General features: G+C 38.0%; 1 protein-coding gene and 1 long non-coding RNA gene across 14 annotated transcripts in view; one reads left to right on the top strand and one right to left on the bottom strand.

Annotated features, from left to right (window-relative positions):
- Positions 1-17,388, bottom strand: part of APBB2 (amyloid beta precursor protein binding family B member 2) — a 182,356-nt gene that overhangs the window by 57,741 nt on the left and 107,227 nt on the right. For 6 of the 12 annotated variants that reach the window (XM_017824818.1, XM_017825378.1, XM_017824905.1 and 3 more), the window contains 4 exons: positions 9,424-9,632; positions 4,333-4,395; positions 3,821-3,906; positions 3,669-3,729 (listed from right to left, as the gene is read on the bottom strand). In XM_017824818.1, the coding sequence (XP_017680307.1) occupies positions 3,669-3,729; positions 3,821-3,906; positions 4,333-4,395; positions 9,424-9,632 (419 nt within the window). The remainder of the gene's footprint in view (positions 1-3,668; positions 3,730-3,820; positions 3,907-4,332; positions 4,396-9,423; positions 9,633-17,388) is intronic. The other 6 variants (XM_017825451.1, XM_017824984.1, XM_017825291.1 and 3 more) reach the window with 3 other exon arrangements.
- LOC108503179 lies at positions 4,179-13,457 on the top strand. 2 transcript variants are annotated; one of them, XR_001876766.1, is made up of 4 exons: positions 4,179-4,291; positions 9,392-9,533; positions 10,585-10,729; positions 13,392-13,457. It is a non-coding gene; the product is annotated as an uncharacterized LOC108503179 (long non-coding RNA). The 2 variants fall into 2 exon arrangements; XR_001876758.1 differs by lacking the exon at positions 13,392-13,457 and having other exon boundaries at positions 10,585-10,798.

The raw sequence follows: 17,388 nt of genomic DNA, 5'->3' as shown, positions 1-17,388 counted from the left end.
GGCTAAACACAGAACAAGCGGACAAAAAAATGGCCTAAAAAGTTTAGTTAAAAGGTTTTTGACCATCAAAGGAAGGTAATACTTGAATCAGTTTTTCAGTTAAGACTACTCAAGGCAGACCCCCCCCCAAAAGCTTAAGAAGAAATTTGTAATTAATACATGGGATCATATACTGTGGTTCTCTGTAAGAGTAAAGGAATGGGTTCAAGGTTTCTTTCCTAGGGAATGAAAATCGAAGATTGTTTTTGAATGACACAAATTCCTATTCCAAAATCCAAGCAGAAATAACACTTCAGAAGAAAAAATGCTGAAGATACCCTATTTCTGTTTTAAATTAAATCTACTTTTGTAAAGAGACTTAAGATGGAATAACCTCCTCAGATTTAATTAATTTACTTGAGTCCATTAATTGAATTGAGACTTTCTTCAGCATTTCCTGTGCTCATGAGAAGACTATATGCAGCCTGAGGTTGATGGTAAAACTTCTTGAAAATGCTGAATACTCCCTGTCTACACCAAGAATTTTAAAAGCTACTCTGATTCTGAGAGAAAATTATGTACTTCAGTGTGAAAAGAATCCTTTCTTGGAATTACTAGACATGGCAAAAACTCCTCTCTAGTTAAGTCTTCATTTGCATCAGAAATCAGATTCATGTCCATCCCCAAGCTGATAATTTACAAATGATCCTGTGTCTAGACAGGATATTTACTTCTGGAAAAGACCAGAAAGAAGCAAATGTAGAATGCCTCCAAAACACACATACCTGCCTACGTAGCAAGAAAAGCAGATATGGATATTACATTCTTGGGGGGCATATAAGTATTTTGTAACATTATTTCGATAGTGCTATTTACGGGCCACTTTGTAACAGTCACAAGTCAGCTTCTCAAAAACAGCCCTCACATTACTCCAAAAAGTCCAACTGGTTAAACTGTTAAGGCTCAGGTAGTCCATTGGAATTCACCACCAACTCACCTTCTATGTCTCCAGCTGTGTTTTCATTCACCTACAGGTGAATCACTGAATTAATTGCCTGGGATCAGTATCTCCTGACACTATCCCTCTTGGAAACAGTCTCCTTCTCTTCCTTTGGGGTCCTGAGCATTTATTGGTTTCTAAAGTAGAAAACAGACTTTTGGTGCAAATGCTTACTATTCCCATAGGTGTAAATACATTGTTCCCATTCTTTGACACTGGCACATAGCTGAAACTATATGGTAAGGTTGGAAAAGCGAAGCTTTGCTGAACAGGCTAACATGGTCAGGGAATTCAAAAATCCATGCTTAACACAAAAAGGAGAGAATAAAGACATGTCCAAATATCAGGCTAAACAGGCCAATTCTGAAAAGGCTTCAGAAAAATGAGTCACATGGGCTTTCCAGTTTTCATCCCATTCCTAGGGACAGTGACAGGTTTCCCAGGAGGTTCAGTTTCTATTCATGACCATGAGGAAAAAATTTAGCACCTTTCTATACTTTTACACACAGCCATCACATTTTGCAACAATGAAAAAAAAGACAACACAGAAGAATTTACAGTCCAGGATTGGTAAAAGCATCTTTTTACCTTCCTTGAAACTCAATTAGGAAGGCACACATTGCTCTATAAATTAACTAGGAAGGTTACGATCTGTCTCCTGGGAAGTACCAATTCAAAATTCATTTCTAGTTGTGCATGTTTCACATGCAGAATTAGGATCCTTGTCAAGTGCAATGAGCCATCTCTTCCAAGAAATTCCTATCAAAATGAATTACTGAAATCAAGAAGCTGGATGTAATAATTCTCCTCTTTCCGTTTCTCCTTTATGACCTTGTACAGACAACCTGACCAGATGCCCAGGATATGAAACTATGAACTGCATCTTAACCACATGATGTCTAGAGAAACATTTGTTCTTGACTGAGAATTTTGAATGCTTAACTGTGTTGCTGCATAAATCACTTTTCTTATAAGAATTAGATGAATTATATGGCATGCTTTTCCCATGCTGACGCTTTTGCAGTGCTACTATCTTCACAGAAGTTGACACCCTGGGTGAAGACAACTACTACAGCTCTCCACAAGGTGGCACAGTTCCCTTTGCTGAAATACAGCGTTACTCTACCATAGAGAAATTTTTTATTCACCCCCTCCCAAAAAAACAGTATTGGTAAATGTCATGAATTAGTTTAAATAGGTTTTAGATCTCTAACACATCTCTAACAAGGCTCAATTTAACAAATAGTTAATTGGTAGATAGTTAATAGTTAGATAGTTTAATGAGTTGAAAAAAGGCTGCTTTCTCTTATGCTGAAATGAAGAAAAAGTATTGTGCTTGCTACCACACAAAAGCAAGCTTCAATCAAAGACAGTTAAGGCACCTAATACGGCAGTGGAGAGAATAAAGGGCTAAAAAAAAATAATCTGATTTTTCCAAATCATCAGTTTCAAATCCTATGACTTTTTTCAGTCTCTCAATATTTGGGGTAAAATGGGACTAGCAAGGAATCTACCTACCCCGCTCCCTTCCCATTCACGTGAGAATTAAAGATCCCAGAGCATTTTCCACAGGTGAAGATTTTCCCTGCTGTTCATGGACCACTTCCTGTCCCTGTGACATATGGCCGTGCTTGTCCTGTCCTTAGGGCAGACGTAGATGCACTAAACAGCTCTGCTCTCAGCCTCTCCTACTGCACAGCAACATCAGTGCTGCTGAGCTTCACCTGCAGGACCACACATACAGTCAGCTACTGCCCATGCATAACACCCACATCAGGCAGAAAGCAGGTAAGATGCTTTGACTCAAGTGATTTTAAAAAAGCCAAAAACATGTATAGTTTCTCCTCTATTTCTTGTCTCGCTCCTCTCAGTCACTTCTATGAATGTTTCAGTGCTCAGTTCTGATTCTGTCAGTCACTGCAGGTATATGACACAGCCAAAACACTTATTTAAATTATCACGATTTCCAATTACAGAGATTCACATACATCCTTAAAAATGGATGCAACTACAATGCAGAACTACCAAGATAAATCTTGTCTTGAAATATATACGCAAGCATTCAAAACCTTCTGCTGTTATTTTATCCTCAAACCCCTTAGATTACAACAGTAAAGGCTCTATCTAATTATGGTGCTTGGTCACATAATGATCTAATTTTTCTTTATAAGTTGCATTCTCAAAATAGGTTGCATTCTGTCTTCTAAAGTACAAAGTTTCTTGTTCTAAAAAGTAACTTCCTACTAGGTGCAAGTTGAAGCAGACACATCAAAAAGGAAGAGTACTTTAAAAAGGGACAAACTTGAAATTAAAGAGCAAATTCTGTCACTGAATGCCCCAGGAAGCTATCCAGCCATGATAAGCAACAGAGCCCTCTCTCACTCAGAACGGAAAACTCAGTTGTGCAAGAGGACAGTTATTACAGTTGGACAGCAGAATCTTGAGCTCTACAATCCAATTTCCTGGCCTCCGTATTTTAAAATAAGTCACACTTTCCTGACCAAACTAAATATAGCTTTAAATCTGGAAATTCCTTTGATGGAATTAGTCATGCATGGTCAATCCACATTGTACCAAGAGGAGGGGTACAGTTAATTTCAAAACTTAGGAGACATTCTGCACCTTGCAAGTTTACGTTTACAACTGCAAAATTTTTAATTGTTATTCCATTGCAGATTTTCTTACAGACCTTGGCTTCCGGATCACTGTTGATGCTACAAGAATCATCATCATCAGATTGAGGACCATTTCTGTTAGAGGGGAAAAAAAAAGAGACAAACTCAGTCTTAAATTACAGCACAATACAAACCAGAGCTGGTCACTCCACTGGAGTTATTGTACCTGAGCTTCAAAGAGGCATAGCGCAATGTTGCTCCTTCAAACTCTTTCAGACTTGGGTCCGGGTTCACAGTGGCTGCATGCAGATCCTAGAGATAGAGGCAGTGCTATTAGTATAGTTTTAATACTATTAAAATAGTATTAAATACACCATCATGTTATTTCTTATCTCAAAGGGAAATTAAATCCTCCCTGCAAAGAAGCGATAGTATTTCTGGCTGAAGTTGAAAAGAGGCATGCATATATTTCTCAAGCTGCATTTCATTCAGTGCAGGCATCTTATTTGTTACATCATGGCAGTTGCCCTGCTAGTTTAGACTGAATCCATTCCAAGTGGAAAGATCAGAAAAGACAGCATGTTTGTGAGCTAGACATCCCTAGCAGTACCCCCATTCACTTTGGCCTAGGTTATGAATGACATTCATGGAAAAATAAAAGGGGAAAAAAACAGCCACTGCCATGCAAAAAACAAGGGTAATAGTATTAAAGGTTCTAAAATCTGACAATATACTTGCCTTCCAAATGTCACTATTAATCTTTCCCCCATTCAGTACAGCAAAATCACTCCATGGCTGTTTCTAGACACATAATTATTCACACAGGAAGAAGCACATTGATAAAAAAAAAAAGAAAAAGAAAAAAAAAAACACAAGACACTGTTGTTAGCATTGATATTTACAGGATGGGTTAGGGAACAGATCACCTCAAACTTCAACTACTTACTCCACTATACTATGGCATTTGGAGGAAAGGGGAGAGAAGACATGCCTCTAACAGTTACTTACCAAAACAAATGATTGAAACAAGGTAAGTTAATATAAATTAGGAACAGACAATGAAATTACTCTTTAACTATGATCTTAAAAGCAAGCAAAATGAATCTGAATATGAATGTTGGCCACAGCTGCTACAGCCTTTGATAAACAGCAATTAAGGGGAAACATTAGGATTTCCATTTGAATGGCATTTTTGTTAAAAGACCCTAACATTACTGGAACTAGAAATAATGAAATACAGCAATATATACAAAGATAAGAAACATACAAGGTAAAAATCAAATATTTCTAGAGAGAAAGCACAAGAAAAGGACAAGGAAGGTAAGGAGGATTAGTAATGAGTGCAGAGATTTCTTGCTGAAAAAGTAGTTTTCAGAAGTCTAGCAACTTTTTTAAAAAACAAACCAAAGCGAAACAAAGCACCTACCCTCTCATTTTCTATTCAAATTTCTCAAAAATTTGGTATAATCAAGCAAGTAGCAGTGTGTTTAGCACAACAACAACCCGAGGTTCAGCCTTTCCTGTAAAGCCTGAGAGGAACAGCTGATGCTGGAGCTGCCTCTCTCCTCTACCCCACCAGGAAACAAATCCCACAGTCCTGAACAAAAGCCAGGTGGGACAGGAGATTTCACTGTTGAGCACCAAATCAAGAATTCCTGAAATTAATTCCCCTTTTAAGATGAGTTCTCCCAGGCTGTCCACCTCAGCCCCCAGATGAAGTGGTTAATTTGGCCCAATGCATTAATATGCAGGGTGGACTTCTCACCTCAGAAGTGTTCTCAACATATCCCCACTGGAGGAATTATTTTGTGAAAAGCAGTCATGAGTACCCCTTCCCTAACATGCCTACGAATTAACTGATTTGTTAGGTTTTCCTACCAAGTCCCTTTTCTTTAATTATTAGTGGTTATGTTAACTACAGAAGAACTTCCAGAGGTGATCCAAGCCTGGGATGAGTCAGGCTATAAGACACAAACTACCTTCACCAAACTCTGACATAATCTCAAAGAAACTCTTACTGAAACTTAAACCCTACAGCTTTTTCTCTGCACAGGAAATGGAAAAGAGGTAGCAAAAAGTTCTAAAATTTGGAAGAGAACATTACAAAAGACAAGGACTCAAAAAGGAAGTAATTTGGCAACACACAAGAGAAAAGAGTAATCTAAAACTAAGTCAAATTTAAACAGCTGTGCAAAACTAAAATACATTTTCATGCCTCTGAGGTGGAGGAAGGGAAGGACTGTTACAGGTTATTCATATTTAGCATTTATTAGCATTTTTGTTAAATCAGCAGGATTTTCACATAATGCTTAACCCATAATTGCTTTGGATTGAAATTTACTGATCATCTTGTGAAAGAAAAAAATGCCTTGCAGCCTGTGTAAAAGTAAGACATTTTCACATTTTTTTCCTTTTTAGAACGCTTTTTGCCATCAGTATGCATTACAGCATCATTTGTCCTACCCATTCTTTTTGATTCTCTGTTCAACAGTAATAACTGGTTTTCTTTATGCTAAATATCCAGAGTAAGCTACAAAATAAAAATGGCTGACTTGATCTGTTCTTTGTGGACTGCCTTCAGCTGTGAGCCACATTCTAACAAACGAAGCAAAGCTTCTGTATATTACATTATTTAAGAGACAGGGACACAAGAAAATAAAATGAAGGGAAAAAAAAGAGGAAACAAGACAAAGGGTAAAAAGATGTTACTGTGGGGGAAAAAAGTGCTTCTAAATGTTTATTTGACGAACTCAAAAGCTGAAAGAGCCCAAATAAACTCACCTCACAACTAGCACATGACTATTCACAGCCAAATGTGACCTAGATAAAGGATTTTTATGGACTCACAGAAGCCTATTGGGACAGATATGAAATGCTACCCATGCCACTCTTCAATCCTAGATTAATCTCTTTCATATGCCTAAAACCTGTATACTCCCCAACCTTTTAATAATAAAGCAATACAAATTCCAGCATGGGGGGAATGAGCTAAACCAGTCCTCTCCAAAAACATTATCTGGGAGCACAGGCTTCCAACAGCAATGAGAGAACCCGCAGTACATAGCTCACATGTGGATTCAACTTGGAGGTGGAAGCTCTCCACCACAGCTGGTGCAGCCAGTAGTAGTACTGGGATAAAGGTATTTGGGAGCTCCTATTTTAGATCAAATTCCACATCTTATGTGAAATGTCAGGTTGACCACATCACAGACACCTGTATTAATCCTTCACAGGGAGGGAGAGGAGGAGCACTTGGGCTAGGCTGCAGTGCAGCAAACAGGTACTGAAATAAATATCACCTACAAGTGACCTGGAGATGATTCAGTGCTGGCATGTACCAGTTGCAGAGAGACAAAACCCTAAAAATTCATGGCAGCTGATATTGTCAAAATTACTTCATTACCTATCCCTATCTCTTAAAAACACACTGTGATTAATTTTCCTCTCACTGCTTTGTACTGGGGTTCTGCTCAGAACCAGCTGAATCGCAAAGCCTTCTTCCTCCAGTTCCATTGTAATAAAGCTCCAAACCTGTGGTTTCAAGAAATGCAAGACTTTTTCTAACAGTTCCCATTATAACTCCAGCTACGCCTATTCTTTGTAGCAGTTTCTGTGTTTGGCAGGGGACAAAGTCCAGAGCTCAATTCATGCTCTTGTTTTGAACTCGGTTAGTTAAGTCTGCTGGTACTGTATTGCAATTCTATCTTAGTAACCTCTGAGTTAAAAAACCAGTACTGCTTCAATAATGCTAAGATGCTTATCAATGAATGCAGAAACCTGCAAAAAACCTTTGTCTATACCTACCATAAAAATAATCATATCATATCAATACAAATTTTGCGAATGTATTTATTTTCCATACCGTCTTTTATGCCACAGTATATGGTCTTGATGCTGCCACAGAACTGCCTAAATCTTTGCTGGAACAAATTCCTTGCTGGACTAGAACTGCCATATCAAAACCTAGGTGAATGTACTATGTACTCACATACATGTCTTATTTAATATATCTATACTGTATTAAAATCTGTTTCACAGAATCACAGAATATTCTCAGTTGGAAGGGACCCACAAGGATCACTGAGTCCTACTCTTAAATGATTGCCCATACAGGGACTGAACCCACAACCTAGGTGTTGTTATTAGCACAATGCTCTAACCAACTCATACATTTTGTATTCTCCATGATGCTGCTGAGAACTAATGATCGTTACTTATAATCACAAACTATTATTCACTTAAAGCAAACAAAATTGTGAAAGGCTAAAAGTACACCTGATACATTACCAGCAGGTCTGAATTTTTAATTGTAAAGACATTTTAAACAGAAGTAGAAAAAATATTTGAAATGAAAATATGTGTTTTTCCTCTGCAGTTTACAAACCATCCTAATTTCTGTGGTCTTGTGAAAAGCATCTATAACTTACTAATTAAAGTCCTATTCTCCACATTTTAGAGTAAGAAAAATAACGGTAAAGTTATATCCCTCTTGTGTACATTACAGGAATTTATACTGGAAACGTGCAGCATTTTACATTCAGCATGTCTAGATTTTTTCTTGTTTTCTTCTACTGGAATGGTAACAGTTGCAGTTCTTTCTCCATGAATCCTTTCAGAAATAACTTCCAGCATGCCTGGTGCACAGTACATTACATGGGAGCTTTACTGATGTAAACCATAACTGAAATGCGGTGGTCAAGTTGCAAGTCTTATGAATAGCATTTGTGAACATGTTGGAGCAATCTTTCTAAAATAACGAACAAGACTGTGCGTATTTAAGGCTATAAAAGTTTCAGAGGCAAGATGGTAATACATACTTGAACATCCTTAACACCTCTTAACTTCCATTTAAATTAGTTTGGTGCACATATGAACAAAATCAAGAACAGATGAAATGCTGTATCTAAATGAATTAAAAAACAACCCCCTAAGGATTGTCTGATCAAAAACTCAAAGCCAGTACAAAGACTTCCCTTGATTTCATAAAGCTGCAGACATTTTCCTGAAAAGTTAGTATGAAAAATAATTAACACCAAATTTATTTTATATTACTATTTAATTCCACAGATGTCTCCCCAGCGTACTAAAACAAAGTGATTGTATTTTTTGTAGCATACTCTTCTTTATGATAATTGATTTTATTTTTCTACTTACATGACACCAAACAAACCTGTGCCTGAAAGGATTATTTTAAAAGGCAGTATCACATACTGCTCTTTCAGCACGTGTGGAGGAGAGTGTGCACTTTTTTCTGTTTGTAGTTAAAGACTGACTGCAACACACTGATAGATATTTTGTACTGGCAGGATGTACAGAGACTCACACTTGAGAACACTTCATGTTTATTCAATAGAAAGCACGCTGTAAAGGAAGTAGTGTCTCATATGAAGACTCATGTCTTTTTGTGATACTCCTACCAAATGAACCAAAAAGAAATAAGATGCCAACAAAGAGTTTGGCCAAAAGACTACTATAATGTGCAAAAGTTTTATGTATCCTGTATCCAAATAATGCAGCAATGCTTCAGCACATGCTACAGAACTGCATAAGTTTCACATTCATCAGTGACTCATTCATCAGTCACTGGCTGCCTAATTTATCTGAGACATGTTTGATTTCATCCTACATATCCAAAGTTTATGGTGTTTTATGAGGCAAAACCATTACAAAACGAACACAGAAAATACATACTTACGATGCATTATCAAAAAATAGCTACACTTTGGGACATTATCAGGCCAGTTTAGCTAACAGTTAAACCTGCAAGTTCAAAAAGTTATTTCAATTTTCTTTACAGTATGCAGCCCACAAGAAGACACAGTATGTTACCTCAGTTTCTGGAGTAGGAGACGGAGTAATGGAACCAAGAGATCCTTTTCGTGAGCCCTGGAGATCTGTTGGGATGGACACAGGACGCTGCCACTGAGTTGTTCCTGTAGGTATGTGCCAGTAGTAGATCCCAGCAATGTCATTGATTTTTTTCCAGCCTGGTGGTAAGTCTGGGTCTGTCTGAAATGAATGATCACTCCATATATCTGCTGTGAACAGGAAGAAAAAAAAAGAGTCACACAAAGACACAAACAGCTCTTCCATGGGTCTGCACAGCTGGTACTGCTGTTGTACACTTCTTGTGTAAATGAACAACAGAAGAACATACTAAATTATTGAAGCTCAAAGTAATGTGACAAAGTCTGGTTTTAGCATATAAAGAGAGGAAAAAATGGCACTACTTACTGAAGACCTGTTGTAATATGGCAACTAGCCAATATCATCAGATAGCTCTTCTAGTAAGATTTAGCTTCAAGTACCTTAAGTCACAGCATAGAAAGTAATATTGGGAATTGTGGTGTACTCTATCCTCTTCATCACAGCACCTTCCCTTCTCAGTGCATGGCAGCAGTATTGATGAGCATGTATTTCTCTTCATAAAAGTCAGCTTACCGTAACAGAAACCCCTCCACACCAACCAAACAAACCACACTGGGTTGATTTTCAACATCTAGAAGACTGCTTGTTCTAAACAACAAGAACACGAGAACTGAGTGATCATTTCACACGCACCCTCACTGTCACAAACGAACATACTGTTTTCAATTGGTTTTACAATGGGGTAGAAAAGAAACCATCGAAAACTCATTCACAAAGCCAAGGCAGAAATTAAATACTGGCGCTACCAACAAACCTCCTGCTAATTCAGGAATGCACCAGCAATTCATACTGCAATTAGAGACATTCCCAGATTCACCTGGAATTATAGATGCATGTAAGAGATGTCACTGGTGGAAAGCATGCCCTGCCTTTTTGGAAAGGCAGGGGTACCACTTCTGTGCAAACCAGCTGTACCCCAGCAGAGGCAGTTACCTTCTGCTGAGTATATGCTTTCCAGAGGCTGGGAAGGGAGACAGTGCTCTTCTAAACTTCCCAGATAAACTGCTTTGTTTGTGTTATTGTGGTACATGCTGTTAACCAACTGCTATGGTCAACTCCAAGGAACATCGAGCTGTAGAAAGAAACAAGCAACCTCCTGGACTGATGTTTCCACAAGCAGTTGAGCAGAGATGATGAAGGCTGACAGCAGCACAGTGAACTGAGCTAGTGAGAAAAACCCCCAAGAATACCAATGCTCACCATACCAGTGAACACTGTTTCATCTAGTCCAGCAACTTGTTTCTTACTTTCAAAGACAGTCCTCAAAACTCCTTCAGTGGGCAACAGATAATAAATAACCTGTTGTTATATTGCTGCTCTTAATCTCTTTTTGGAATTAAAAATTCCTTATTAGTCTAACCTTCAAGCCTCTTTCTAGGTGTTTTATCACAATTGCTTATTTCTGAATCTGTCTCATTTCTGCTACCTGCATTTATGCACATACATACAAACAGACATACAAAGGGCATGATAACTTAAAATAACTCTTACACTCCATGGCATGAACCAGACTATTTCTTCCCCAGAATCACTTAAAAGTTCTTAAATTACTGATTTACCATTTGATGAATAACCTAAGCAAATTCTGCAGAAGAAATACTAGAGAATATAATTCCACTTAAATTCAGTAAAGAGTCTCACCCGTGGCCCAATATCTGAAATCAGCAACATTCATATATTCAGTTCCAGAAGTTCTCAAATATTCTAAACACCTGCTTCTAAATGTCCCCTTTGTAGCCTCTACTGCATTTAAATACATAGTACCTGACTCCAAGGTCTTACATGTTTTAAAGGACATTCACCTTCAACCTTGCTCATTTTTGTTTTCCAACTGAACAACTCAACTGCACTCTTTTCAACCACATAAAAGGAAATTAAACACAAAACACTTTCTACAATTTGATTACATCATGCGAGAAGTAATGTGATCAAATATCTAAACATACACTGAAGTATGTGTGGCAATATCTGTGACTCCAGATACCCTTGGATAAGTTTAAATAACCAGTTCATAAAATTCCAAAATATCGCAACAATGCCAATGTTCCTAGAACATACATATTGGGTAATGCATGCCAGGATAGCAAAATAATAAGCCTTTATTATGCAGAGAGGTAGAGCTTCAGATCAGTTCAGGTTCATACCATTTACAGAATTAAACAGCCATACTTCAACACTGCTAGGACACAAAATGTTATTCTCCTCACTTAAGGTAGGCACAGCTTCTGTCCTTGCTATACATACATACGTATGCATACACAGCTATTCAAATATCCAGTCAGGAAAGTGTTATGCCATGGCTGCATTAAACTACTAATTTCAAACTAATCAACCAAACACGTAGAGGAACTAGCTTATTGTTATTTATTGTTGTCATGACGTGCAGTACCAGAAAGACCTAACAAAGAATTACTTTCAAGTAAAAGCAGACAAAACTCAATAGCAGAAAAATTGTTAACCCAGGGACCTAAACCAAAAAGATTCCTGCAACACTTAGTTAGAAAAGAAGAAATGATCTTGTATGTGAACAAACAGTGGGAAGGAAATAATGTAAAATATCTGGGAGCACTCAGGTAAGAAAATACCACCTGAATGTAATACTAATTTACTTTGAAAACTTATCCATTAACAAAAATAAATACACCAAAATATGTTTGCATATGCTTGGAAATAAAACAGCAATTAAATTTTGGGTTTTTTTCAATTAACATAGCTCAGGACTTTCAAAGGGCTGCATTTCCACACAAAATGCCTATGATATGCACCTGTGCACAAGAGGCATGTTGCTGGTGTGCAGGTACTCCTCACACAGAGAGACTGACCTCAGACCATCTGATAAGCATGGCTGAACAGGAAAGCAACAGATGGGATGTGCTCATACTGAAATACCATTCCTCATGTTTGTTATGCAAAGCTGTACATCAATCCAACTCTGTTGATATGACATAAAACAATGTGCATGAAACAAATCCAGTAGGAAATAAAACTGATCACATTGGACTTCTTAATCTGAACGTGAGAATTGCTCTTATGTCTGCAAGGTTTTAGAGGTAAAAACATTAAATGGAAATAGTTCCTTGTAGTCTGTGGATGACTAAGTCCTTCATGCTTCCTCAGTGGCAAATGATTTGCAGTGATCAGGAACTTTTCTCTGATTCCTTCCAAGCCATCCCCAGGAGATGAAATTCTACTTGGCATCTCCTGGCCTTTTCTATGTCTTTCTTTATGCAGTTGTTGATGAAAGGTCAATGAACCAGGACCTCATGATTGCTTATAAAGCTTCTGGGTTTGAAAGTATCATTGCTCTGAACTTTAGAGCATGATTCACAAAAAGAATGTATCCTTTTGTACTGAGATTGGTTCACCTACCACATTAATTAAAGTAAACCACGATCCCCTGAAAGGCTATACTGTTAGACATTTCTGATATGAGATGCATAAAGCAACAGGAGTAAGAAAAAACAACACTGAACTAGAATAAAAGAGGCACTCTAACTAAGCTGTATGAGAAAGCAGACATGGGTTTCCTTAAGAAACCTTGATTCATATTATCTGTGTAAGCTGTCTTTCTACAGCAAGAAAGAGACAAATTCTTATCAATTGAAAAACTAATTTAAAATGTAACCAATTCAAAACTCTGCACAGGAATAAGTTATATCTTTACCCAGGCACCATGCAGATTCACACCACACTGCAGACTTTTGAAAGCCATCTCTTTCTCAAGGGAGAAAGCCCTTACTGAAGAGGGTGGCCCCACTGCCTAGGTACACCCTGGCAATGAAGTCCAAAGTCAGCCTTCATTGCAGGAGAGTGGACAGTCAGCCTGCAGCTGACCCTTCACCTCAAATTCTATCCCTTTCCAAACACAGGGTGCACGAAAGCCGTCACTAGCGAGGCAGGCAGCTCTCATCCCAGATCTGCCCACAGTGGCACAGACGTGCCGGTGAGTCCTCATCGGCAATCCGCTGCTTGGAAAGCTACCTCAGATTCGTGTGAGCTGTCACCAGCTGACTGCTGAAACAGAGTTAGAAATTCACAGCTGGTCTTCTGCAGGCAGAGTCATGTGAAGAGAGGGGTCACAAACAGAGGACAGATGTTTTTCGGTTGGATTTTTATCTCACGAAAGACAGATGCTTAAACTCATGTCCATACAGGGGGAAGATCCCCAAACCAGCTACTCATGGAGATGTTATTACAGAAGAAGCATGACCCAATTCTGGTGAACAAAGGAGACGCAGTAGAGGATTTTGAGGACCAAAATGGAAGATTGCATAAAACCATGAAAGATGTGACTTAAAAGAAGAAGCTAACTCAATCTGAGGAAAACCAACTGGGCTTTCCTGCCTCCATCAGGACCTGGAAAGGCCCTTGGGAAACCAGATTTTTTCCCCCACTACCTAAAGCTTGATTAAGAGTTGGAGATAGAGTCCCTTCTTATGGGGGACATGGCTTCTGCCCAAAAAACTTTGGAACTGGTCTCTGCAGAAACTGGAGAGAGGAATTCGCTTGTTGCACCCCACCGTGCAGCCTTTGCTTCATGTTTTCAGAGACTCAGCAACACAGGGATGATCGGAATGTTTTTAGAAGAATGGCAAAATTATGAAAAAAAATTAAATAATCAGAAGTGAAAGTCCAAGGGGAGGGCAGTGGCTGCAATGTCCATTCCCTTTTAACATCAAATGGGGAACTAGTTGGTTGTTTCTCCTTAAAAATTAAAGTGAAAAAAAAATTTAAAAATACTCAGTAAGGCTTTAGAAACGCAACAAAGATATTTTTGAAAGGTATAAATAGTTTTATAAATAAATAAATAAATACACAGTTGAATCTGATTTTTTGCCTGAATGGCTGAAACATGAAGCCTGTAATAAAAAAAACACAGTAATAAAAAAATACAGCCTTCATCCTGGTATCATGAAAACTTCAAAAATACTAGAAAAATGAAGTCTGTTATACAAAAGGAAACTGTTAATTCACTCTTTTGAAACAACTAGCAATAGACATGTACCACCAGAAAACCATAAACACAGTGATATTTAACTGCTAATTTTGACTAGGAGAGCCTTGTGAACACATTTTGTATTCTAAATAAGATAGGATAAAGTCCACATAATGTAATATATTTCTGTTTGTAACTCCCTTCTCCAAATGTCAGCCTCTGCCAATTACCTGATATAGAGCAGTAATAAATTCCATGCTGTAGCAGTAGTTCAGATACTAAGTCTGGGGTAATAATTAGAAATTTTGTAATTATGTTTTTATTTCAAGTTAAAATTATTTTACTATCTGAGGCTCATCTAGGAAATAGTGTTATGCTACTGCAAAGAAACGGTAATAAACAACATAAATAATTCACTGAAGAGCATATGTCATTGGTGACCAAGCTCTGTGGTAAAACTAGTACTTTTATCACTTATGTTACTGTTGTTTCAGGGGAAAGGATGGTTATCAAACTGCTGTCATTTTGAATCACTCTTTAGCTCCTGTTCAATTAAACAGAAATTAAAACTAAAGCATTTCAGCAGGTTCTTTAAGAGCAGACCAAATTGTGCAGTAAATGGAGAACATTTATCTTTCCATCGTTTTGCAATGCCATGAACAGTTTCCTCAGAACAGGCACCCTGTGTAAGGCAAGGTCAACATTCACCAAGTCCGGGTCACATCAGTGGCATCACAACAGATGCACATAGTACGCTCTGCATCTCAATGCATCTCAATAGCTTTCCAGCTGCTGTTCCTGACCATGTCAGTACCATCCTCTGCTGATGTAATTTGTGGATATTTCATAATTAGAGACACTAAATGCCATGAAGCTGAAACAGTTTTTAACTAGTTCAGGCTTTCTTCTGCAGGTACAGCTAGAAATCCCTTTCACCGGAGACCAAAGGCAGTCATTTAGAGACAAACACAGGTGTAAAGAGAATGGCAGGAGCTCTGGAGGCACTTTCTGCAAGAACAGGAATGCACAGATACAACACAATATATTTTAATTTAACAGCAATTAATAATTACTCATCTGTTCTTTTAGAAAGTACTACACTGAAGTAAAATGTTCAAATAGGGCTGATTTGGTGCTCTAACAAAGGCAGAATGGAAGAATATCAAGCAGATGCTTCATTTTCTAATGACTAAAATTCTGTTACGTAGAAAACTGGTTTGTTCACCATCCTTAGCAAAACCTGTACCTATCAGCATAAATCAAACCAAAGACTCCACCCACCATTGTCAGAAGTTGGTCTGGGACTAAAACCCAGATGGTATGACATTGTGCTTGTGCTCAATTAATCATGATCTTTTACTGATAAAGACTAGAGATATACCACATCATTTCAATAACAAATCCCAGCACTCCTCTTTGGAAGGAACATAATCGAGTTCCTTCCCTCTCTGAATTTAAAAAGTACTGGATAGTTTAAAATAGACAGTAATAAACAAACTTTCTCATTTTGGACTAACAAAAAAAGAATAAAAGCAGCAACTAGGTGTTATCTCCACTTCAAAGAGAACTTGATGGTGATGATAAGCAAGGTGCTGGGACAGAGACCAGAGTCAGTGCCTCTCTGCTTAGGTCCTTGTGCATGAGAGAACCTGGTTCACTAAAGGACAAGCAAACTTACTTCCTGAAAAAAATACTCTTAAGTTAAGGCAAAAGGTCTAGCACAAAAAATTTTGTATTGAACAAGGAGATGTACTTTGAAAAACAGACATGTATTTTGGATGCACAGCTCTTCTTCAGGTGAAAACAAATCCCACCAACCAGCACGGTTAGGGCATTAGTTTACGAACAAAGAGACTACTCTTGAATAAGAGGAAATGCAGTCCTGAAGGCCTTGAATTTGGCAGCACACATGACTTCAAAACAGAGACTGTAAAAATGCTGTACAAAGTCATCAAAGTGCTGGAAATTCTGTATCTGGGAGGTGCATAGTAATAGCACCTATGCCACAGGACAATTTTAACTGTGTTATTTCAAAGGTTAAAAGCACATTTTTTGAAAATTGGGAGACAGCAGAGAAGTAGAGTCATAGTAGGAAAGAAAGTATATTCAAGGAAATCTGAGCAGTATCATCGCATCATTTAAAGGACACATGCTTTGCTTTTTAAGGGATTAATTGCCACATATGAACCTCATTTCTCCTACTTGAAAGCAGCAGCAGATATGAATGCACAGTTAATGCAAATGCAGCTCTGCTGGATTTGTGGAAGCACCAGATTTTCAGTCTTTCCAGCTAAGGAGGGCTCCTTTCACTGCATGGTAGCAGAATGACCAAGTGAGACCTCTTGTCTGCAAGGCTCAACAATACTTGCAAACATTTGATCTACATTATCTAAATAGGTTAAGTAATAAAACACCCATACTGTACAGAGATAAAGATGAGAGATCTCCCTTTTTTGTACTTCTAGCTTAGTTATCTCAATTCTTACAATTGTTTTGTAACAATTTTTCTTCTGTGAAGATCCTTCAAAGCAAAGGGTCACCATCCAAACATGGGATTTGATCCAGACTTTGTCTACCACCATCTCAAAAGTGTTATTTCCACAGTAAAAAGATTAACTGAAAAGCCTTGTTCACTGTCCAGGCTGGAAGCATAATGGTCCAAACAGGAACACTTCCATAGTTTTCCAAATCTAAAAGAATAAACTGGTCAATAATAAATCTACAAATCCACTTCCGAATCTCTGCCTCTCCCACTACTCACATTCCAGCAGTGCATACACAATATAAATGAAAGAATTCAAACTCAAAAGCACCTTGTTTGTAATAAGAGATCTGCACCAAAGCTTCCTATGTCAAAAACTGCAAAGAACAGGATGACAACAGGATCCAACAACACGTTGTCCTAGTGTTTGGGTACCAAAGGGAAACCA

The sequence above is a fragment of the Lepidothrix coronata genome, unplaced genomic scaffold (assembly GCF_001604755.1).
Source record: "Lepidothrix coronata isolate B3197 unplaced genomic scaffold, Lepidothrix_coronata-1.0 Scaffold0, whole genome shotgun sequence".
NCBI classification, from domain to species: domain Eukaryota; kingdom Metazoa; phylum Chordata; class Aves; order Passeriformes; family Pipridae; genus Lepidothrix; species Lepidothrix coronata.
This window is presented reverse-complemented; position numbering and strand designations above follow the sequence as displayed.